General features: G+C 39.4%; 1 protein-coding gene across 2 annotated transcripts in view; it reads left to right on the plus strand.

Annotated features, from left to right (window-relative positions):
* The first annotated feature begins 2,522 nt into the window (after positions 1-2,522).
* Positions 2,523-25,758, plus strand: part of SH3RF2 (SH3 domain containing ring finger 2) — a 152,958-nt gene continuing 129,722 nt past the window's right edge. For both annotated transcript variants that reach the window (XM_073651277.1, XM_073651278.1), the window contains exons 1-2: positions 2,523-2,656; positions 14,551-14,982. In XM_073651277.1, coding sequence (XP_073507378.1) covers positions 14,605-14,982 — 378 coding nt within the window. In that variant the 5' untranslated portion in view covers positions 2,523-2,656; positions 14,551-14,604. The remainder of the gene's footprint in view (positions 2,657-14,550; positions 14,983-25,758) is intronic.

A 25,758-nucleotide genomic window follows, 5' to 3' on the forward strand; every position in this document is an offset into this window, starting at 1 on the left:
AACAGTTAAATTTGGTGGTGGAAAGATCATGGTCTGGGGTTACATTCAGTATGGGGTTGTGCAAAACATTTGCAAGGTGGAAGGCAATATCAATAGCCTAAAAGATCAAGAAGTATTAGCTACCTCTTACATTCCAAATCATAAAAGGGGTCAAATTCTGCAGCAGGATGGTGCTCAATCTCATACATCCATCTCTACAACAAAGTTCCTCCAGGCAAAAAAGATCAAGGTGCTCAAGGACTGGCCAGCCCAGTCACCGACATGACCATCATTGAGCATGTTTGGGGTAGGATGAAAGAGGAAGCTTGGAAGACAAAACCAAAGAATCTAGATGAACTCTGGGAGGCATGTAAGACTGCATTCGTTGCTATTCCTGATGACTTCATTAATAAATTGTATGAATCATTGTTGAACCACATGGATGCAGTCCTTCAAGCTCATGGAAGTCGCACAAAATGTTAAATATGACTCTAATAACAGCACAACTTCATTCACCAATGTTATGCAACATATATTTATATTTTAAGATAATTATTTGTTTGAATATCACATTACTTTCTGTGGGCGACAAAACTTTTGTCTTGCCAAAATCTGACCATTCTGTGTTCATTAAATGATCAATATTTCAGCATTTATGCCAATTTATTTTCTTTACCTAAACCAAATTTGGGAGGGTTTCAGCTTTCCAAAGAGTAATTTATAAAACCAATGGATGAATTTAACGTCAGGTTATAAGCTTTTATTTACATAACATGGATAAGCAACATAACGTCTGTCAGGGAGTGTACATTCCTCTCAATCAGAAAGAACACTAATCTACAAATTCAATCATAGCTGCTCCCGTTTTAAAGAGGTAATTTGACTTTCCACAAAAATATTTATAAGGCAGGGCTTATGATAAAATATTAGAACAAGAAGCTACACTGGCTGTTACTCCCAACATTGACTGTTGCAGCAAATCATAGATCTTAGTGGTCAGGTGGCTATAGAAAGGGATGTCTTTGCTTCCTGTCCCAGCAGAGACCACCCGAGCAACCTGCACAAGAGGGAACTACAGCTGGTGAATACAGCTTATTTTATTATCTTATCAAATGCCCTGCTTTTTTAACACTTAGGGCTCGTGTAGATGACCGTATTATCAGATTAATGTTATGTTATAGGGTGTACACATGTCCAATTTTTTTCCACTGACCGAGCCTGTCCGATCTAAAAAAAAAATTGCTACATTCTGTAGGGTTTCTACTCACTTGGGTGTGTCGGGAGTCAAACAGGAAGTGTTTTAATTTAAATGTCCGTGTCAGTTTATTACCTCATAAACCATGCAGAAGCAAAATGAAAAAAAACAGCCTTTAGTGCAGGCAAAACAAAGTAAACAGTTCTTTAGGCAAAGTCTTTTGTTAGCCAGTCCTGTGGGCACACAGGCTGGGTAGCATCCAGTACACTGGCTCAGTCTGGAGACAACCACACACAGGAGGCCTTTTCCCTCCATACACAGACCATGTGTCAAACAAAGGACTCCATTTTAACCTCTTAACCACATCCAGAGATGAGGTATGTGGGTAGTCAGACCCGCCCATCTCTCATGGCTGCCTGTAACCTGTTAACGGATGCACCAAACAATCCTCTTAGTGCTATGTGCACTAGAGCAACACTCCAGGATAACATCACAGATGACAAGTATCTCTGTGACACATACCTCCCATCAACTATATGCCCGGTAGCTGCCTTACAATGCCCAAGTTTGATCCAATATTCAGATCGCACTCAGTCATGCAAGGCAATGAGTGGGTGGAAAACATCGGACTGCACTCAGATAACATCTGCATTTTTTCCTCATCCAAGAGAATCTGAGTACACTATGATCATACTCTATTTAAACTTTGATCAGTGTGTGACTATCATAATTGATATGATTTTCTCAGATGATAAAAAAATACGCTCGTCTGCACTTAACCTTATGGGGAAAGTCAGACACACCTTTAAATAATAAGAAGGGTCTAGTCGTAATAGTGAACTGATGTGTGCGGATATTTGTTATGGTTTTACTTTTTCCTCTGCAACCATAGTAAATTTTTCCAAAAATCTGACTGACTTCCACTTTTGTCCATTGGCTGTGTGCTCTCCTCTGCACAAATAGAGCTGCTGGGTTTTGCAGTGCTTGTGACAAGCACAATTCTGTTTCACACTGACTGCATACCGGATAGATAACTTGAATGTTTTGGAAGAAAGTGTCCAAAAGGAAATTCGCCATTTTTATTTGGGGAAAGAGTTACAGTAGTAGGTTTACACAGTGTAACATTAATATCACATAATTCTTCATGTAAGCTGCCTTAATTATAAGCTATGAATTGTGATGGGATTTTGGGGCTGTAAAGCAGTACATTGCTAGGACATGTTTTATTGTGAATGTAACACAAAGAATCTAAGAAATCCTCATATCTATACCTCTTAGGTGACTGTGCTGATACTAATAGGAACTTATCCAAGTTTCTCAACTTCCTCTGGGAGTTATGCCAATTATGAAGAAAAGCAATGCAAGAGTTAAAAGGGCTGTGTGCATGTTAATAGTTTCAAAGTAAGCTGAAGTTTCATTGCAGCCACAGCTCCGAAACAAAACTGGTTCATCCCGTGAAATCTTCCGTGTTGAAAAAGAAAGGTCAGTAGCTACAAAGACTCTAGTTAAGGAATTTAATAATTAATTTATAACAATCTTATTATACATGAATGTTACAAATCTGTATTTGTTATGTCAACCTTTGAACATGATAAAAAGTAGGATGTATGTTTCAATGAGATTGATTCTATTGTTAAAGGCAATTTCGGCATTGAAATTAGATGCCATGGTATAAGACTATGTAATAATATTTAGAAATGCTCATGCCCTCACTTATTTATGGGATTTTGGCAAAAAGGAAAAATATTATTGGGGAGAAATGGCCAATGGAAACAAAGTCACAGTGAATCGTACCAAGTAATTAGGATTGTTAATTTAGAATTTATCTAAATAATTGCAAAGGTCTTAAGTAGTCAAACATTTACCCAAAGAGCAATGTATTCATATACGTCAAACTTCAGTCCAGGCACTACTGACCAGAAGACATCTCATCAAATATTGTACTTGTTGGTAACGAAGACATACATGGGAAAGAAGAAGTGAAGGGCGTAAAAATTGAAAGCATTGTTGGTTCTTCAAAGATGACAACCTTGTTACTCCTATAAAGAAGAACTACTGTACAATTGCTTTTCAAGCAATATTTACTTAAACCGCTTAATATTTCATACCTTAGGTTTGTACCATAGATCCCATTGATAGCCTTGTGAAGTCTATGAATCTTTCCTCAGAATATTTTTTTAAATAGTGTTGAATTAATTTCATTTGAGCCATTTGGAGATTTTTTTGATGGTGTGATATGAAAATAGGTTATTTCTGTATTCATCTATAGACCCCCAGCAGGTCAACTGACCCTAGTTAAGAATGCATGTTATCAGCCAGTAATCCCAGCTGGTGTAAAACTTCTACTTCCAGCATGTACCAATGGCCGTGACCACCAATATAACTATTATTGATTGCTAATTTTTGTATACGTTCTATAAATTTTCACCACTATTGTTAGTTCATGTTTTTTCTATGCGCCTGTTGTAGTCAAGTCACAATAATTAACAAATGGAGTCATGGATAGTTAGCATGTATTATTTTGGTACACTGCATACCAACCTTCTGGATTTACATTTAATTAATGTGGGAAACATGGGATGAATGATGTATGTAGTATGGTAGTTATGTTGACATATTTAGAGGAAGGATGTCCCTTTTTGCTGAACATCTATCATAAAGCAAAACTGAAAGAAATGAACTGAAGTGTAAGTTGGTATACATGCAACCTCTAGGAGCATGTTCACACTGTCCATTAAACAGACAAAACCTAAGATATAAAGAAAATGAACACATACCCTGCTGTAAGTAAATAAAAGCAATAATGCATATAAATGAAATGGGGTACTCAGTAAACACTATTTTTGATCAAAAAAAGCGCAAAAGCTATCCCACCAGCGTCAAGGTGTACCCAATTGGGACTGTCCCAAAGTCTTGCACTGCTGGATGGATATCATCTTTGGTGAGCTGGAAAACCCCCTTTTTTGGTCCCAACATTTAGTATTAACTAACAAATAAAGTAGCACTCTGCAACGCTAAGTATGCAAACATGAAATATATGAAATTTGAATAGCATTACTGCTCTAGAAAATAGAAATAACTGAGAAATCTTAGCGCATAAATTGGCCAATTCATGTGTACCTGGTAGCCATGGTAAGGCGTTTCTCGTTGCCAGGAACCCACCTAATGTGAATCCCCTCTTAGAGACTAAAGTCTGCATGTGTATGGGAAGGTAAGAACCTGCTGTAATTAAAACCACCTGAGGATTTGAGGTGGAGTGCTCAGTCTGAAGGCCTATGTATACAAATATCAAAAGACTGTCACTTCCAAAACAGAAAACTGGTGTGTACAGGTGCTAACTAAGAGTAGCCGTCTCCATCTTAACTTCCCATACACATGGAGACTTTAGTCTCTAAGAGAAGATTCACATTAGGTAAGTTCCTGGCAACAAGAAACGCCTTACCGTGGCTGCCGGGAACACATGAATTGGCTAATTTATGCTCTAAGATTTCTCAGTTATTTCTATTTTCTAGAGCAGTAATGCAATTCAAACTTCATATATTTCATGTTGCAGAGTGCTACTTTATTTGTGGGTTATATATGGTGATGGCTACTCTTAGTAAGCACCTGTACACACCAGTTTTCTGTTTTGGAAGTGACAGCCAGTCTTTTGATATTTGTATACATAGGCCTTCTGACTGAGCACTCCACCTCTAAGCCTCAGGCGGTTTTAATTACAGCAGGTTCTTACCTTCCCATACACATGCAGACTTTAGTCTCTAAGAGAGGATACACATTAGGTAGGTTCATGGAAACGAGAAATGCCTTACCGTGACTGCCAGGTATACATGAATTGGCCAATTTATGTGCTAAGATTTCTCAGTTATTTCTATTTTTTACAGCAGTAATGTAACCTTTGGTATTTAAACCTTTACAATTTTATCCCAAATTACCTCTATGTGAATAAGGGCCGAACAGGACCAGGGCCCAACTATAGAAACCCAGCAATGGGAAGCTATATAAACATGCCCAGTGTGGCCTCCCTTTCTTTAAGCTGGTCATTAAGTCTATATAGCTTCCTATTGCTTGGTGTCAATAGTTGGGCCCGATCTTGCTCGGCCCGTTTTCACATTAAAATCATTTTTGACACATGGTAAGGTTTTACTAGAGGCTAGGACCATCCCAACTGGGTACACCTTGTCGCTGGTTGGATGGCTTTTACGCTTTTTTTGATTAAAAACAGTGTTTACTAAGTACCCGATATTATTTATATGCACTATTGCTTTGTACTTACTTATAGCAGGATATATGTTCATTTTGTTTCTATCTTAGGTTTTGAACATCTATCATTTAAACACATTCAAGGAGGTCCATCCGTTAACTTAAAAATAGTTATGTAATTAAGATTAGTTTGAATTGGAAAAAAAACATTTTATATTTACAATCCCTGTATTGTATTGATGCTTCTTATGCTAAGTTGCAGGAAACTGAGACGGCTACAGGGAAACATTCAGTAGCACCTGAAGGGATTGAGGAATGCTGTATTAGCAGTGAATACAATTCTGCACTTGTGTGTCCATCCAAAATATTATTTTATGTGTTCTACTTTTAGCTATTTCCAATATTTAATTTATTCTACGTAGCTGTTATTGTTCTTTTGTAGCAAACAAGCATTCTCTCTGTGCCTTACAGTCTACAATAAAATAGGCATGTAAGGCTGTGTGCCCACAATGCATTTTTTAAGCGTTTCCGCAGCGGCAAAAACGCTGCAGAAATGCTTGAAAAACGCATGGTAGAAGGCCTGCCATGTTCCCCAATGATAATCCGCATGTGCTGTGCACATGCTGCGGAAATTTCCACTGCGGGTTATCATTGCGCAAAAAAATCCGAAGCACTACCAATTATTTTGCGGAAGCGTTGCGTTTTCGCCGCCATTGACTTGCATTGGAACGCATGGAATTCGCATCACTGCATCTGTACATGCGGAATCCATGCGTTCCAATGTGCGGATGGTACCCAGGTCTGGAGGACAGGAGACTCTCCTCCGGACCCGGGTACCATAGAACCTGTAAAAAAAAGAATAAAATAAAAAATAAATATTATACTTACCTTTTGATGGACCGCCGTGTGCTTGTCTTCGTTTGCCGGCAGCTTGTGGTGGACTGAAGGACCTGCGCTGACGTCATATTCATGTGACGGCAGGTCCTTCAGTGTAGTGTACCGCGAGCTGCCTGCAGCCAGGACGTATCGAATAAAGACTCCGGGGGCCATCAGAAGGTAAGTATAGATTTTTTTTATTTTATTTTTAACCATTCTTTGGGGTCACACTATATAAATCCATGCCGTTTGCATGGATTTATATAGTGTGATCAAGTTGTCAAGCACTTTCCAAGTGATGCTAAAATCGCTTAGAAAGCGCTTGACAACCCGCATGCGGAAATGCATGTGAAGAACGCTTCACATCCGCATGTACCTGGCAGGAAAACGCATGTACAATCCCCATGTACAATCCGCATGTACAATCCACATGTGTTTTTTCTGCCAGGGAGATGCAGAAACGCTCAGGAAAAAATCCTGAGCATTTCTGCATCATGGGCACATAGCCTAAAAGTCATTTTTTATAAGGTGGTTGTGTATATTAGATTTATTTCTCATCAGAACCTATTTATTTATTTATGTATGATTTTATTTTTAATGGGATCCACCAACAATCTAGTGTGTATGTGAGCACAACTCCAATCTCTTCTTTATGTCCCTTATAATAAGAAAAATGGGCTCTATTGGATTGGATTTTAATAATTTGTTCTTATAAAGGTAAGCACAGTCATATATGCCAAGCAGTTATTTATCTGCTTTGGTTGCAGGTAACACTGACATGAAGGATGCCTTATATACTGATATATCCATGGTTTGCTTTTAGATGACCAGTGATATCAGCCTTATAAGTTCTAATATGACTGACATGAAGTTAGTTTTATTTTATTTTTTTTATTAGATTTATCTGGAGATTCATTTCAAGGCTTTTTCCACATATTTTCTGTACTTGTTCAGCACATGTACCAGTTTAGATTCCAGTGACTGCATAAAATATATCCATAGTACCCCATGCACCCCCCAGAAAATGCTAAAAAATGTATTTTTGGAATATGTTGGGCAACTTACCTATTAATCTACTTTTTTTTATTTCATTGATAGTCATTAGACAACAAATGACACTCTATACAGAAACATATGTTGCAGCCCTCCAATGATGTATCACTTCAACTAATAGGCAAGAACAGTACACAAACAGTGTGTACGCAATACCTATAATAAAAGCAACCGATCCTGTTTGGAAAATGTATAAATGAAGCTTTGAACTATGTTTGCTTGCTGCGTGTTATTTTAGTTATGTGTGGGCATGTGGTACATGTAAACAATCATATTAGGTGTGGCGTGTAATTAATTTCTTGCACTGTCCAACCAGTTTCTGTATGAGTCTAACTATCAGCAGTTAAGAAAAGTAAAACGTCTGGTTCCTCAATGCAATCATTCACCGGATTACTATGTACTTTTTTTTGTTACATGACCCATTTTCGTAAATGGTTTGTACGTGTCTTTTGGGTTTTTTTGCTGATTTCCACTGTAAATGAATGCAGAGCAAGTTTTATCCAGCGCAATTAAATATTTACAAAAAAAAAACTAGTGAAACTAATTAGATTGAAGTAGAACATTATTATGTGGATCAAGAGATTTTTGAAATGGTGGATATTTATACACAGTCATGGCTAAAAGTGTTGGCACCCTTGAAATTGTTTCAGGAAGTGAAGTATTTCTCACAGAAAATTATTGCAATCACACATGTTTTGTTATACACATGTTTATTTCCTTTATGTGTATTGGAACAACACAAAAAAAAGGCAAATTGGACATAATTTCACACAAAACCCCAAAAATGGGCCAGACAAAATTGTTGACACCGTCAACTTATTATTTGGTTGCACACCCTTTGGAATAAATAACTGCAATGAATCGCTTCCTATAACCATCAGCAAGCCTCTTACACCTCTCAACTGGAATTTTTGGCCACTCTTCTTTTGCAAACTGCTCCAGGTCTCTCATATTAGAAGGGTGCCTTCTCCCAACAGCAATTTTAGGATTTCTCACAGGTGATCAATGGGATTTAGATCCTAATTGCTGGCCACTTCAGAACTCTCCAGCGCTTTGTTTCCATTCATTTCTGGGTGCTTCTTGAATTATTTTTGGGGTCATTGTCCTGCTGCAAGACCCATGACCTAGGTCGCAAACCCAGTTTTTTGACACTGGATACTACATTGCGACCCAAAATCCTTTGGTAATCTTCATATTTCATGATTCCTGGCACACAGGCAAGACACCCAGTGCCAAAGACAGCAAAACAAACCCAAAATATCTTTGACCCTCCACCATACTTGACTTTATACTAGGTGCTGGTCACCATTATTGGCACCCTTTCATTTTTTTTATAGACTGTACAATATCTTCAGAAAGAAAATGGAAATGTACCAAAGTTATATCCTCAGGATTTTTTAATTAGTGGTCCAAAGTAATACAACAATGAAACATTGTTTTTCAACTTCCATGTTTCAATTTCAAAGAATAAACAGTATATGTAGCAATAAAGGCACCCCTAATTAATACTTGGTTGTAAACCCTTTGGCATTGATGACAGCCTCTAAATGTTTCTTGGAGCCATTTATAAGCTTCTTGCACTTCTCATCTGGAATTTTCTTCCATTCTTCTTTTGCAGTTTGTTCAAGTTCTTGAATGTTTGCAGGGTTCTTTTTCTCAATGGCAGATTTCAGCTCACTCCAAAGATTTTCAATGGGATTGAGGTCAGGACTCATTGCTGGCCATTTTAAAGCCGTCCATTTTTTTTATTTTCAACCATTGCTGTGTACTTTTGGCTGTATGCTTTGGGACATTGTCTTGCTGGAGGACCCATGATCTTCGACTCAAACCAAATTTTCTTACACTGGCTAGGACATTTCACTCTAAAATCTCTTGATTATTCTGTGATTTCATGATTCCTGTGATATGGTCAAGGCCTCGAGTGCCAAACGCAGCAAAGCAACTCCAAAGCATTATGGATCCTCCACCATGCTTAACTGTTGGTAATGTGTTCTTTTCCTTATAAGCTTAATTGCGCAGTCTGTAAACAAACTGTTGCTTTGCATAGCCAAAAAAATCTATTTTTGTTTCATCTGTCCACAGAACATTTTCCCAGAAGGATTGTGGTTTGTCAAGGTATTCTTTGGGAAAGATCAGTCGTTTCTTTTTATGTCTTTTCCTCAGCAATGGTTTCTTCCTTGGCCTTCATCAATAAAGCTCTGCTTGGTTTAGTGTGCAGCGTATGGTACTTAATGAAACCATGACCCCAGACTGTTCCAGGTTGGCTTTCAGGTCTTTGGATGTTTACATGGTGTTTTTTCCACCATTCGCACCAACCTTCGAAGACTTCTCTTGTCAATTTTCCTCTTTCCCCCACGTCCAGGGAGGTTCTTGATGATTCCATGCTTGGCAAACTTCTTAATAACATTGCGCACTGTTGAAACTGGGATGCCTAGGTCTTTGGAAATGGCCTTATTAGCAAACACAAGACTTCCAAAATGTATAATTGCAGTTCTGATGTCCTAAGACAGCTCCTTTGTCTTCACCATTATAACAAATGAACAGGGCCTACCATGTGACTTTTTAAAACACTGAAGTCATCATCCATTGACTAATTCATGTCACATGGGCACCGACAATCACCGGAGAATCTCTTTTCTGATTTACCACAGGCAAGTCAAAATGTGTTCCCATACGAAATTAATGTAAAGGGTGCCAATTAGTGATGAGCGAGTGTGCTCATTTAACCCTTTAACCGAGCATGCTCGGGTGCTTACAAGTATCTTCGGCATGCTCGTATATTATGTACGAGTCCCCGTGTCTGCATGATTTACAGCTGTAAGACAGCCTCAACACATGTGAGGATTCCCTAACAAACTGCATGTGTTGAGGCTGTCTTACAGCTGTAAATCATGCAGACACAGGGACTCGAACATAATATACGAGCACGCCGAAGATACTTAGTAAGCACCCAAGCATGCTCGGTTAAAGGGTTAAACAAGCACGCTCGCTCATCACTAGTGCCAATACCAGTGACACAGCAAGCTTTAGGTTTTTCTATTTTTCCCTCCCATTGTTTTTGGTTTTAAATTATTGTTTATCATTTGATCTTTTGTATTTAACACAAGTGCTCTATACAAAAAAACTGTTTCATTTGATTCATTTTTTCAGGAGATATTCCACATTATGTACTTAAACTTGATGGGTGCCAATAGCGATGAGCAGGACTGTAGGCTTTGTTCCGTTTTCGGTAGATGGTAGAATGATATGATGTACCAATCAGCTCTATCTTTGTCTCATTTGTCTAAAAGATGCTTTCCCAGAAGGATTTTGGCTTACTCACATACAATTTGGCAAACTGCAGTCTAGCTTTTTCATGTCTCTGTATCAGCAGTGGGGTCCTCCTGGGTCTCCTGCCATAGCGTTTCATTTCATTCAAATGTCGACAGTTTCTGCTGACACTGATGCACCCTGAACCTGCAGGCCAGCTTGAATTTCTTTGGAACTTGATTGAGACTGCTTATCCACCATCCGGACTATCCTGCGTTGCAAACTTTCATCAATTTTTCTCTGCCGTCCACATCCAGGGAGATTAGCTACAGTGCCATGGGTTGTAAACCTCTTGATTTTGTTGCACACTGTGGACAAAGGAACATCAAGATCTCTGGAGATGGACTTGTAGCCTAGAATGTGTTGATATTTTTCAACAATTTTGGTTCTCAAGTCCTCCAACAGTTAATTTCTCCTCTTTCTGTTCTGTTCAAAGTGTGGCACACAATGCAAAGATTGAGTCAACTTCTCCCCTTTTTATCTGGTTATATGATTTTCAGATTGCCCACACCTGTTACTTGCGACAGGTGAGTTTGAACGAGTATCACATGTATGAAACAAAGTTGTTTACCCACAATTTTGGAAAGGTGCCAACAATTTTGTCCAGCCCATTTTTGGGGTTTTGTGTGAAATTATGTCCAATTTGCCATTTTTTCACTGTTTTTTGTTCTGTTGTATCAATACACACAAAGGAAATAAACATGTGTATAATAAAACATACAGTACAGACCAAAAGTTTCGACACACCTTCTCATTTAAAGATTTTTCTGTATTTTCATAACTATGAAAATTGTACATTCACACTGAAGGCATCAAAACTATGAATTAACACATGTGGAATTATATACTTAACAAAAAAGTGTGAAACAACTGAAAATATGTCTTATATTCTAGGCTCTTCAAAGTAGCCACCTTTTGCTTTCATGACTGCTTTGCACACTCTTGGCATTCTCTTGATGAGCTTTAAGATGTAGTCACCGGAAATGGTCTTCCAACAATCTTGAAGGAGTTCCCAGAGATGCTTAGCACTTGTTGGCCCTTTTGCCTTCACTCTGCGGTCCAGCTCACCCCAAACCATCTCGATTGGGTTCAGGTCTGGTGACTGTGGAGGCCAGGTCATCTGACGTAGCACCCCATCACTCTCCTTCTTGGTCAAATAGCCCTTACACAGCCTGGAGGTGTGTTTGGGGTCATTGTCCTGTTGAAAAATAAATGATGGTCCAACTAAACGCAAACCGGATGGAATAGCATGCCGCTGCGAGATGCTGTGGAAGCCATGCTGGTTCAGTATGCCTTCAATTTTGAATAAATCCCTAACAGTGTCACCAGCAAAGCACCCCCACACCATGACACCTCCTCCTCCATGCTTCACGGTGGGAACCAGACAGAGTCCATCCGTTCACCTTTTCTGCGTCGCACAAAGACACGGTGGTTGGAACCAAAGATCTCAAATTTGGACTCATCAGACCAAAGCACAGATTTCCACTGGTCTAATGTCCATTCCTTGTGTTCTTTAGCCCAAACAAGTCTCTTCTGCTTGTTGTCTGTCCTTAGCAGTGGTTTCCTAGCAGCTTTTTTACCATGAAGGCCTGCTGCACAAAGTCTCCTCTTAACAGTTGTTGTAGAGATGTGTCTGCTGCTAGAACTCTGTGTGGCATTGACCTGGTCTCTAATCTGAGCTGCTGTTAACCTGCGATTTCTGAGGCTGGTGACTCGGATAAACTTATCCTCAGAAGCAGAGGTGACTCTTGGTCTTCCTTTCCTGGAGCGGTCCTCATGTGAGCCAGTTTCTTTGTAGCGCTTGATGGTTTTTGCAACTGCACTTGGGGACACTTTCAAAGTTTGCCCAATTTTTCGCACTGACTGACCTTCATTTCTTAAAGTAATGATAGCCACTCGTTTTTCTTTACTTAGCTGCTTTTTTCTTGCCATAATACAAATTCTAACAGTCTGTTCAGTAGGACTATCAGCTGTGTATCCACCAGACTTGTGCACAACACAACTAATGGTCCCAACCCCATTTATAAGGCAAGAAATCCCACTTATTAAACCTGACAGGGCACACTTCTGAAGTGAAAACCATTTCCGGTGACTACCTCGTGAAGCTCATCAAGAGAATGCCAAGAGTGTGCAAAGCAGTCATCAAAGCAAAAGGTGGCTACTTTGAAGAGCCTAGAATATAAGACATATTTTCAGTTGTTTCACACTTTTTTGTTAAGTATATAATTCCACATGTGTTAATTCATAGTTTTGATGCCTTCAGTGTGAATGTACAATTTTCATAGTCATGAAAATACAGAAAAATCTTTAAATGAGAAGGTGTGTCCAAACTTTTGGTCTGTACTGTATGTAATTGCAATAATTTTCTGGGAGAAATATTTCATTTTCTGGAACAATTTCAAGAGGGCCAAGATTGAATGAATATTGATGGAAACAGCTGATATTTTTTCATCTTATGCAATTAGTTAAATATGAACTGTACTTTCAACAAACTTTGCAAAAATCTGCTACTTTCTCCACTTATGATCCACTTCTTATCCCCCTGCCTCCTGAACTTACCATCCACTCTGATAAAACAGGTTAACGTCATCTTGCTCAAGATAAGATAGCATGGGGGGGGTGTCAAGTTATTCCTTCTAATTTCTTTGGAGAGAGGATCAGTAACAAAAAACTAGCAGAGACAGAATACTATATTCTGAGCTTTCTAACAAATCTTTTACCTTACCCCAGAGCTGGATTCACAGCCAAACTGCTGTATATTTTTTTCCAAGCTGTTGCTTCAGTCTGTGCATTATCTAAGGAATGAAGAACAGGAATATGTCTTTCTGAATGTTTAATGTACGGTAGACATAACAGCAGTTTGTCTCCACACCCAAGCTCAGAGTCATTTCAAATTAGAAATAAAGAATTGTAAGGGGAAAATATTGAAAAATGCAGGACACAAGTCATATAATGACCAGAAATAGTGTTATTCCTTATGTATGTACTCTGAAACGTTACTTGGAACTATAGTTACCATTTATGGGGCTTTCCCAGTTTATTTTATGTTTATCAATGAATTCTTCCTCAGATTAAACAGACAAATAGAATATTTTTTTGATTGCTATTTCTATACAAGAGTGTAGCCTAACACTAATGTATAGAGATAGAGACCTCACACTATATGACTGATGTCAAAATCGTGTACAGTAGGTTTTACTGAGAGCACCAAGGTCGCCACATTAATAGGCAGCAAAGTTACAGCTTTCTGAATAGCTGAAAAATGTTGCTTCTTACTTTCATGATCTTACAGCTCTAAATACACTACACTATTTTGCATCACAATTGGTGACGAAACTGTGACTCATGATAGTGGTCACCTTATTTATAATTACTGGAATTTAGGGTAGCAACTTCAAGTTAGTTATTATTACCCCTCTACCAATTAGATCATTGAAACTTTTGCTATGTGCATATTCCATATGGCAGTATGATTTTTATTGGTGCAGTGTGAACACATAAGAATAAAACTGACATAACACAGTCTTTGCAGTCAGGATCTATCTCAATAAAAAAAAAATTGGCGCGAATACCAGTGAATTCTACTAACCATAGGAGTGGCTAATTCGAGAGGTCAGTGTTTCCTGATTCGCCCTGTAAGCACCAGCTACCTGTTGCAGCAGGGAAACTTAGATCCTGATAGACAGATGATGAGAAAGCAGCATTTTATTGCTCCCATTGCATTTGTGAATCACAAATGACTCACTTGGAACTGAGCTGTAAAACTAAGGTGCACATCTGCAAATGTCTTGTGAGGCATTGCTCTGTAATGTCTGCGAGAATGATTTTTCCCCAAGGAAAATGCTGTGAGGTTTGAATATCTAAGGACTGGTCTGCTGTGAACACTGCACCTGCACATATACGGTACATCTTGATCATTTTTTCTCATTTCTTTCTAGTGTCATCATCATGTAGATTTGATCTTCGGGTTCCCGCAATAAACCTTGCCTACCATGGATGAATTGATTGTCCTTGACCTGTTGAACTGCCCAGTCTGTTTAGGAAAATTGGATGCCACGGCCAAGGTGTTGCCATGCCAGCATACTTTCTGTCAGCCATGCTTACAGAGGATACTGAAAGCCCGAAAAGAGCTGAGATGTCCAGAATGCAGAACCCCAGTACACAGCAGCATAGAGGAGCTACCGGCAAACTTGCTCTTGATCCGTCTGCTAGAAGGCATAAGAGGTGGGCAAGGCCTGGTGAGAAAGAACTCCTTTCAAAGAGTGGGAGGACTGTTTTCCCAGGATTCTTTTCGGAAGGGTCGAGAACAGAAGACAAATCATGAATCACATTACAGATTGTTCCCAAAGACAAGAATGCCTATAGAAGGGGTAAGTCACTGAAGAATTTACCGTATATGTATTTTCATTGTGTATATAATTGTCCTTTATGTACGGTATGTTAGTCTTCTACTTGATTCATTTGATCCCTACAAAGGGGGATTGGGGCATTTAAAAATGAGCAATCTATGTCTCTATTTTTCTGTGTTACTGGTTCAGCTACCAAAATATGTATATCTGTGGATGTGATATATATAGATTTATATAGATATATATATATGTCCACAGTGAAACCTCTGAGACGACTGCCCAATATAGCATTGAAAAGTGTTCTCCTCAAGGATAGTCTTCTCAATGAAAATGGTCAGTATGCATGATATATGCTGGAACTGAAATCATTAACAGGAAATGTCTTCTGAATTTAGATATTGCTGCCTCTGATTTTTCTTTTGCAAACAGTTTAGGCAATGTCTGCTGTAAAAAAATGTGCCAGGGTATGTTTGATTTGGCCTGTACTTCACAGAAAGATATGGCATTAAATGATATTATGTTTTCTACATGTCTGTGCTTGGTAGGTGAAATCACCTGAATGTGCAGGGAATATTTATTGAATATTAACTAGAATATTTTGAGGATGAAATAATATGTTCTTTGTTATTCTTAAGGAGAAAAGTGGGATGTTATACTCATGAATCACAGTCACCCCACCTCTATAAGATAAACTTGGATGGAGGGGGTGGGGTTCAGATACATTCTCTACACCGTAATAACGTCTTATATGTTCTAAGTCAGTCTATAAGGTGATCATCACCCTAATATTTCTCCCACCTACAAAACTTTGGCAATGCCAATAGAAGTCATGTAATTTCTTGTCTTTTTCGAGTTTTTGTCATGATATAATGTCACCAGTTCACTATTTGAGCAGTGTACCAGCCTTACTTGCATAGTTATTGTGGCATGCTGAGCCCATAACTTATATAGAAAAATTAATTACTGTGATTGTAATAAGCACATCTCCAGTTCACAGAGTTCATTTCATAGGAGAATAGATAGAAACAAGTTCCCTTGATTATTTACATGCAGATTTGTAAGGAATGTGTTACTTTATAGACCCCTTTAAAGAGGACCTATGAAACACTACAAATATCGCATGTCCAGAATCTGGTGGTTTTTTCTTCCCATGCCTCTCCATTCCTGAGATATGGACCCCTCTTTCCTGTATGTAAATCTGGTCTGATTACCCAAGGGCCAATCTCTCAGGAACAGATTCTAGATTAATAAGAACAGCAGAAATTACACTAGGTAGGTCCTCTTTGCTAATAAGCATCCAAAAGATACTCTATAAACTGATTCAGTAGGTGTTATTGCACCCACTGAACCGTACTTTAAATGTGAGGTTGATGTGCAATTCAAATCATGTGCCATATGCAAATGTCAGTACTTCCCACACCGAGGTTCCTGACAGGTTGCGTAATATGGTTTACACTTCTAAATTATGCACTAAGCTCCCTTCACATGCCATTCAACAGCCCTACATGGATAGTATTTATAGGCAAACACCAGATCAAGATCTATGTGTAGATCACTTAGAGAAGATCACCATTGCCTTGGTTCAAAAGGGAGTCTACAGTCCTTAAAAGTTCCTTACAATGGATTGGAGACTTTGAGAGTATTTTAAATAATTTTCTAAAGAACCTTAATTAGAAAATCAGAGTCGTTTTCTCAAGGAGGTAATCACGATAGAGCATTGAAATGGCCAGGAACCTTTGAGCATATATAGTAGGAAGATCTGCTGCTGTAACCTTGAGATAACCTACACCACATACTGTAAAACTGTCTCTAGTTCTCAGTAGCTACTCGGCATTCAAAAAGACATGGTACTCTTAGACAAACCACTTTCACTTGGGGAATTAGAAGAAGCCTTGGGCTCCTTATCAAATAATAAGGCACCAGGAGAGGATGGTATCCTGGTAGAGGTTTACAAAAAGTATAGCAAATATATTCTTCCACAATTGATGGAGGTTTACAATGAGGCATTACAGAGTGGGAGACTTCCACCGTCCATGAATGAGGCCATAATTGTAGTGATTCCAAAGGAGGGAAGGGATATGCTGCTCCCAGAATCTTATCGCCCTATTTCATTACTTAAGGTGGACATTAAGGTACTGGCAAAGTTACTAGCCAATAGGCTTAACAAAGTAATAACGTCCATAATCCACCAAGACCAGGCAGGCTTTATGCCAAACATGTCAACAGCAATTAATATACGTAGACTGTACTTAAACCTTCAGCTTCCCAACAATTCTAGGTCCTTTCCTAATCAAATTAACAGCTACAAGGCTATGTCATCTTTGGATGCAGCCAAAGCCTTTGACAGTATAGAGTGGGCCTTTCTGTGGAGTACATTGTCACACATGGGATTTTGGAATACATTTATCTCCTGGATTAAGCTTCTTTATTCTGGCCCCCAAGCCAAAATTCAGGCTAACAGTCTTAAATCAGATGTTTTCCTTACAAAGGGGCACAAGGCAGGGATGCCCACTTTCTCCACTGTTGTTCGCCATTGCTATTGAGCCATTGGCTGCAGTAATTCGCCTCTCCCCAAGGGTTCAGGGGTTCCCTTATGGGAACCATCAAGAAAAAATCGCATTATATGCAAACGATATACTTGTTTTTCTACATAACTGGCCGGAATCATTGAGGGAAGCCATGGCAATTATTAACAACTACGGCTCTTTGTCAGGCCTCTCTATTAATTGGGGTAAATCAGCGCTTATGATGGTGGGAACTAAACTCTCAAATGAAGCGATGGAAGTGGGACAACTTAAAATTGTCCACTCATTTAAGTATCTTGGGATTAAAATAAGCGAGAATATGGAGAAGTATGTATCTCTAAATATCGACCCCCTTTTAAGTAAATTCCAAAACAAAATTGCAACTTGGTGTAAGTTGCCCCTGTCGGTGGTAGGGAAAACCAATCTAATTAAGATGATCCTCATGCCACAGTTAATGTACCTGCTGCATAATGCACCAATATGGCTTCCCTTACAAGTTTTTTATAAAGTTAATAGAATTTTTAGAGACTTAATATGGAAAAAAAAGGTGCCAAGGATAAAACTTGAGACCCTGCAGAGACAAAAGGGGGATAGAGAACTTGCGGTTCCTGACCCACTAGTGTATTATCTTTCCTCACAATTACAGCATTTGAGGGGGTGGGAGAGCCCGGAACTCCCATCCTCATCGGCTAGAATGATTAGGCATGTGAGCAACCTAGTGGAGGCTGTGGAAGGAGGAAGATTAAGGAATTACGAGCTAGTGGGAGGAACAATCAGAGGTATTCATAAAATATGGTCTAAAGTTAAAAAGATGATGGGCATGGTGGGATACTCAAAATACTCACCCATATGGAATAATTCTGACTATCCAGAATTCGATAGACTGGAGGGGTTTGGTTAATGGCACAGACTGGGACATTATAAGATTGTACAATTAGTCAAGGATGGTAGGTTTAAGTCCTTCCAGGAGTTCCAGAATGAGTTTGGGGTCTCCCGCAAGGGATTTTATAAATACCTGCAGTTTAGGCACGCCTTCATGACACAAAATGGTCGGGAGCCTATTATTCAAAGTAGAGGAACAGCTTTCTTGGACACAGTGGTGGGGAAGGGGTCAACGAGAGGGGTAATCTCGCTCCACTATAAATGTCTAATGGAACAGGTCCTCAAAAAACGAGGTAGTAATCTTAAAACGAAATGGGACCAAGACCTGGGCCCAATAGAGGAAGACACATGAGAAGATATTTTACAGTCCATACCACTAGTGTCGACAAGCGAGGGGCGAAAACTTTCGCAATAGAGTATATAATACCCCTTTGCGCTTACACAATTTTGGTTACAAAAGTGACTCAAACTGTTATAGGTGTTGTAATCCTGATGCAGATTTATGTCACGTAATGTGGAACTGCCCTAAAGTTAGGGGATTCTGCAGAGAGATTCTAGATCTTGTGTCCAAGGTGTTTGAATGTGAAATTCCCCATGATCCTATTGTGTGTCTATTGGGATATGTAAATGGTTTACCAACTGAAGAGGCCCATCAGATAGCTATCCTCTGTCTACTATACCAGGCCAGGAGCTGATAGCTTCGCACTGGAAAGACAATGAGCCTCCAAACATAAAAGAATATATCCCTAAAATCAACTATATACTTAGACTAGAGAGATATGTATACCGGAGAAGGGGGAACCCTCTTAAATTTGAAAAATTGTGGGCACCTTTGTTGGATTCTCTGGGCCCGGCCCCTATGACATTAACATGGTCAAGAATGTTAGCAACTGCATTGATTAGATAAATCAGTTTTGATTGTAATATAAATGAAATGGCTCCAGCTAATTGATAATTAGCAGATTGATAAGAAGTAGCTAAATGAACTGTGCATGTTAATAAATAAGAGAGATATAGAAAGTGACCAACACATCTGATATGTAATAAAATAAATCCTTTTATTGCATGAGAAACAAGTTTTACAAAGTGAAGAAATTGGCAATGTCTATAAACTGTTTCTCCCCTTTAGGCTGTGTGCCCACTATGCGTTTTTTAAGCATGTCCGCAGCGGCAATTCCGCTGCAGAAACGCTTAAAAAACACTTGGTAGAAGGTCTGCAATGTTGTCCAATGATAATCCGCATGTGCTGTATTTATATAGTGTGACCAAGTTGTCACGCACTTTCCAAGTGATGCTAAAATCGCTTGGAAGGCACTTGACAACCCGCATGCGGAAATGCATGTGAAGAACGCTTCACTTACGCTTGTCCCTGGCAGGAAAAACGCATGTAAAATCCGCATTCGTTTTTTTCTGCCAGGGAGATGCAGAAACGCTCAGGAAAAATCCGGAGCATTTCTGCATCGTGGGCACTTAGTCTTAAGGTCGAAAGAGCCGACGGGAAGTGGTGGGAGTTGGGGGAAAATTTGAAAGGATGGGATTGTCAACTTACCTGGTCATGTTGAAAATGTTTAAATAAAAATTATTTGATTTAAAAAAAAAGACATGGTAGACAGCAGTTTGAGCAGCTTCTTCTTACCTCAGCACCCCTCTAGTATTACATCAGATAGACATTGTGAGCAGCAGTGTGAGCAGGTTTTGATTCCTCAGCACTCCTTGTGTCTCCAGTATTAGATCATATAGACATGGTGGACAACAGTGTGAGCAGCCTCTTCTTACCTCAACATCCCTATTATCTCCAGTATTAGATCAGATAGGCAGGGTGGACAGCAGTGTGAGCAACCTTATCTTGCAGTGTGAGCAATCTTATGCTCCTGGTATCTCCAGTATTAGATCAGAATATCCACAGGGAGCACATATTCCTACACATGAAGGGACAAGGGAGCAACTTTGTATTGTACATGCTCACAGGCATCTGTCCTATTAACATTCTATGACTGGTTTAAGTCAGTGTAAAAGACGGTTACCTTTAAAATTCTATGGTAATTAGCTCCATAGACAAAATAAGTGTGATTGACCAGTTGACTTTATAATGACATTCTCTTTAGATATTTTTTCCAATTCATGGAGAACAAAATATATATTTGCTTTACTGAATGTAAGTCATTGATTTAATTTAGTTTACTGGTCTGTAATGTGTCCAGGGTGATAGAATTTTGGAATGTATCACCGTTTTTACATGTATATTTTTTGCAATTTATGTTTGAAGCACTTAATGTATAACATAATTACAATTATAATTTTTATTTATGCATAGAGTAAAAATAAATGAAGGCAAATAAGTTTCCTTCCTGTATTTTCATTGTACTTGTGGTGTACCTAAATCTACCGAGCTATCTAGTTATCTAGCAAAATCTAGTTACTTAGTATTTTCTTTATTTTTATTGTGGAAACAGTCTTGTGTGACAGTTTGAAAGGCCGGGAAACTTGTACCTCATTACATTAATTTGTGTTAGTCAGGGAAACATCTTTTATGACTTAATACATACACTCCTATTCAGCTATGAAGATATGAAAAAAATGGCAATATGCTTTATTATTAATGTATTAGTCTTTTGAGTTATTGAAATAATTGCGGTTAGCACAAGATTAGTTATGCATTGTATTAAATATATATACAAAACTGTATGTATTATACACACTGTGTCTATATATAAAGCAGCACTCATCCAAAATAGCAGTTGGTGCACGCCCATTAGTTTTTACCTAAACAACTTTGCAATACAGATCCAAGAAAAATAGGCAGCACTGCAACAGTTCAATTTCAGACTAAGGCGATGTTCACACATCATGTTTTTTTCAGCGTTTTTTGATATTTTTTTATGCAAATTTTCAGCTGAGTTTTACAGTACCAGCAAACCTATGAGATTCCAGAAATCTCATGCACACATCATGGTTTTTTTATGTTCCGGATTTTGTGCCTTGCATGTTTTTTTGTAAAATAGAGCATGTCACTTCTTTCAGCGTTTTTTTCAGCGTTTTTTCACCCATTGGAAGTAATCAGTGGTGAAAAAATGCACCAAAAACGCAGGTGTCAGGTTTTTCAGCGTTTTTTTGTGCAAAAAACAGAATGCGATTTTTATTTTTCATTGAACTTCATGTACATGCATAAAAGAGACAAAAGGACTGTGAAAAAAACGCTGAAAAAAACGCAATAACAAAACAAGCCTAAAAGCAGGAAAAATCCTCAACAAACTTTCTGGCAAGAGATCAGGTTTTGCTGCAGAAAAAAAACCGCAGAAAAATAGTTTATTTGCCCATGTGCAAAAACAGCAAAGTTTCGGCTCACATACAGCTGAGCTTGACAAACGCTCTCATGCAGGCTTGGCAAAGACTCAGTTGTATGTGAGCCAAATGCTTATTTTTCATGTGTATATGTATATATGTGTTGGAGTCGGTCCATGTTATACCGACTCCACCAAAATGGACACTGACTCCACGACTCCGACTCTACAGCCCTGGGTATATGGTCCCCCATCCAGGTGTATGCTCCCCCATCCTGGTATATGCTCCCCAATCCTGGAATTTGCTCCCCTCATCCTGGAATATGCTCCCCCATCCTGGTATATGCTCCCCAATCCTGGTCCCCCATACTGGTATATGCTCCCCAATTCTGGTCTCCCATCCTGATATTTGTGCCCCCATCCTGGTATATGCTCCCCCATCCTGGTATTTGTGCCCCCGTCCTGGTATATGCTCCCCCATCCTGGTATATGCTCCCCCCATCCTGGTATTTGTGCCCCCATCCTGGTATATGCTCCCCCATCTTGGTATATGCTTCGCCATCCTGGTATTTGTGCCCCCATCCTGGTATATGCTCCTGCATCCTGGTATTTGCGCCACCATCCTGGTATATGCTCCCTCCCTCATCCTGGTATATGCTCCCTCCATCATCCTGGTATATGCTCCCTCCCTCATCCTGGTATATGCTCCCTCATCCCGGTATATGGTCCCCCATCCTGGTATATGCTCCCCCATCATGATATTTGTGCCCCATCCTGGTATATGCTCTCCCATCCTGGTATTTGTCCCTCCCGTCCTGGTATATGCTCCCCCATCCTGGAATATGCTCCCCCATCCAACCATAAATGAAATAAAAAAAACACTCCTACTCACCTTTCCATCGCTCTCCTGCAGCACGTCGCTTTGGTTATTTTACTAAAATGGTGCAGGAATCAGCGCCTGCATAACGCGATATCCCGCTCCATTTTATTGAAGACAAATATGGAGTGTCTTCAACAAAATGGTGCCAGAATCCGTGCATACGCATACCACGATGTCCAGCGCCATTTTGTTGAAGACACACTGCAAATGTGTCTATGCTAAAATGGCACCAGATATCACGCTATGCGCAGGCGACGATTCCGACGCCGCACTCCTCCCCCGGCCTCTGGCCCGAACAGAGGCGCCACACTCCTCCCCAGCAGGTATGTGCTAATGGCGCCGGAGATCGCGGTATGCTTTCCTTGCCTATGCAAGCCGCGATCTCCAGCGCTGCACTCCTCATCCCTGTCTGGGATGTGGATGTGTTTTTCTGTCTGGGGCCAGACATTGCGCAGGTGCATTCTACAGAAGCTTCGAACAGAAGGACACATCCCTGGTTATGTTCTAGATAGATAATCTGAGGAGGTAGGATTTAACCCTGGCTTACCTGGCATTGCTCCAGTGTGTGATATAATACTTGCAAAATCGGCAGTGTATCAGATATTAACTTTCCCCACTATTTATACCTCTTGGATGGATATATATATTGTGACAGAGTCACTGGTGTTATATACGAGGGGAGGTATGTGTCACTCCGGCTGCTAGCATGTGTGAGCTGAAACCTACAAACTTTCTGACAGCATGTTATATGTGGTTGAGCAAGTTTAAATGCTCAGTTTAAATGCTCAGTCACTGTTTTTTTGTCGGCAGTGTGTGGCCTGTAGAGTGAAGTATGTCAAAACTGAATAAAGTTTATTTTCCTTCATAAACTTTACAGCTCCAAATGAAAACAACCTTTCTTTAGCACAAGTGAATAACAAAAAAGTTTCTCGGTAAGGCAAAGTTAATTAAATGGTCTCACCAACTTGGTATTACAGTAACCTCTCAGGCTGCAATATAGACTATCCACCAGCTCTGTCTTTGTCCAGTGTCAGCACAAATCGTCTCTACACCAGTAGATAAATTCTCAAAGGGGTATAATTTCCAGAATGGGTTCACTTGATTGCAGGATTCTGCTATTCTAGCACATAGGGGCTCTGTATATGGAGTTTGCAAGCTATTCTAGGAAAATTTGTGCTCCATCCCTTCTGAGTCTTGCTGTGTGGCTAAGCCGTACTGTACAGCCACATATGGGGTATTTCTACATTCAGCAGAAATTGTGTGACTAATTTTGGTGCAAATGTAAAAATATAAAATATGGGGCTAAAACAACATTTTTTGTGGTAAAAATGTAATTATTTTTTCTTGACTGCCCAATGGTATAAAATTCTGTGACACACCCATGTTGTCAATATGATCAGTGAAACCTTGATAAATTCATTGAAAGGTGTAGTTTGTAAAATAGGGTCACTTTTGAGCTTTGCACTGTGCCTCAAAAGTAGTTTTTGACCACATATGGGGTATTGTTGTAATCAGGAGAAATTGCATAACAAAATGTACTGTTTAATTTCGCCTATTATCTTTTTTGAAAATTAAAAACTTGAAGCCAAAGCAACATTTTAGTGGAAAAAATGGTAATTTTCCATTGACTCTGCACAATGTATACAATTCTGTGAATCGAGGCTTACAAATGCTCACTACACAACTACATGAATTCCTCAAGAGGTGTCATTTCCACAATGGGGTCACTTATGGGAGGTTCTGCTATTTTGGCATGTCAGGGGCTCTTCAAATGTGACATGGCGCCTGCATTCTATTCCAGCCAAAATTGTGCTCCAGAATTCAATTGGCACTCCTTCCCTTTCGTGTCCTGCTGTGTGCCCAAAAGTAGTTTTACGCCACAAATTGGTGTACTCAGTAGAAATTGCACAACAAATTGTATGGCCCATTTTCACTTGTTACCCTTGTGAAAATGAAAAATGTGTGGCAAAACAAACATTTTTGCCGAATAAATGTATTTTTTAATTTTCACAGCTCAACGTTATAAAATTCTGCAAAGCACCTGTGGGTTTAAGGTTCTCACCACACCTCTAGATAAGTTCCTAAGTTCCTTGAGGGGTTTGGTTTCCAAAATGGGGTCACTTTTGGGGGGTTTCCACTGTGTTTAGGCACATCAGGGGCTCTGGAAACACGACATGGCGTCCTCTATTGATTCCAACCAATTTTGCATTCCAGAAGTCAAAAGGTACTTGTGACACACAGCTTTTCTTCTTAATTATGCCAGACATACTTTCTGTAGGCCAGGAGCCATATATCTTTATTTTTATGTTGATTTTTGAAGCTGTGTTCTTTTTTGATTGCTCAACATAGATTAGTGGTCGTATAAACCTGAATGCTGATCACTTGAGGTGATATAAGTAATTGATGAATGGCTGCTATTCACATCTTATATCAGCTCTTACAATGTATCGTCTGCCAGTTTTGCAATACAGGGACTCTGAACAATGAATGTTTGCAAAGTTATGTTAAATACCATTGGAGGGTGTTTGCCAGCCCACATTGGGGGGATGAGCTGTGGATATTCGAGCATTGTAAATTAATATCATGATCTCTGACCCTTGACCTGTGAATGATGGCTTGAAAGGACAAATGTGAACTATAAAAAGGGGGTCTCTGCATCTGTTCAAGAAGACACTACAGGATGACAGCCTAAGGCACCACAGCCCTGGCTGGAAAGATACAGAACTGCTCCATTCACCATTGTTGAACTCTCAGGGGCGATTTGAAGAATCCAGGTTGGGACAATCAGGTCACCTGGCCACATATCTCACGACTCTAATCCCGGCAGGCCAGCGGAAGGATGAGACTCAGTAGTTCACACCATCTCGTGCACCCAAGCAGTAGTTTTCCACCCTATACGGCGTATCAGCATAATCAGGGGAAATTGCACAACAAACTGTATGGTCCATTTCTCCTGTTACCCTTATAAAAATTCCAAATTTGGAGCTAAAGCAACATTTTTGTGGGGAAAAGTAAAATTTTAATTTTTCCTTTCACATTGCTTTAATTACTGTGAAGAAGCTGAAAGGTTAATAAACTAAATTGAATGTGGTTTTAAGTTCTTTGAGGGGTGCAGTTTTTGAAATGGTGTCACTTCTGGGTATTTTCTTCAATATAGGTGTGTCAAAGTCACGTCAACTGTGATGTGGTCCCTACAAAAATTGGTTTTGTAGATTGCTGATCAACTTTT

Source organism: Phyllobates terribilis, unplaced genomic scaffold, assembly GCF_046119375.1.
Source record: "Phyllobates terribilis strain yellow unplaced genomic scaffold, ASM4611937v1 Scaffold_11__3_contigs__length_659146591, whole genome shotgun sequence".
Taxonomy (NCBI): Eukaryota; Metazoa; Chordata; class Amphibia; order Anura; family Dendrobatidae; genus Phyllobates; species Phyllobates terribilis.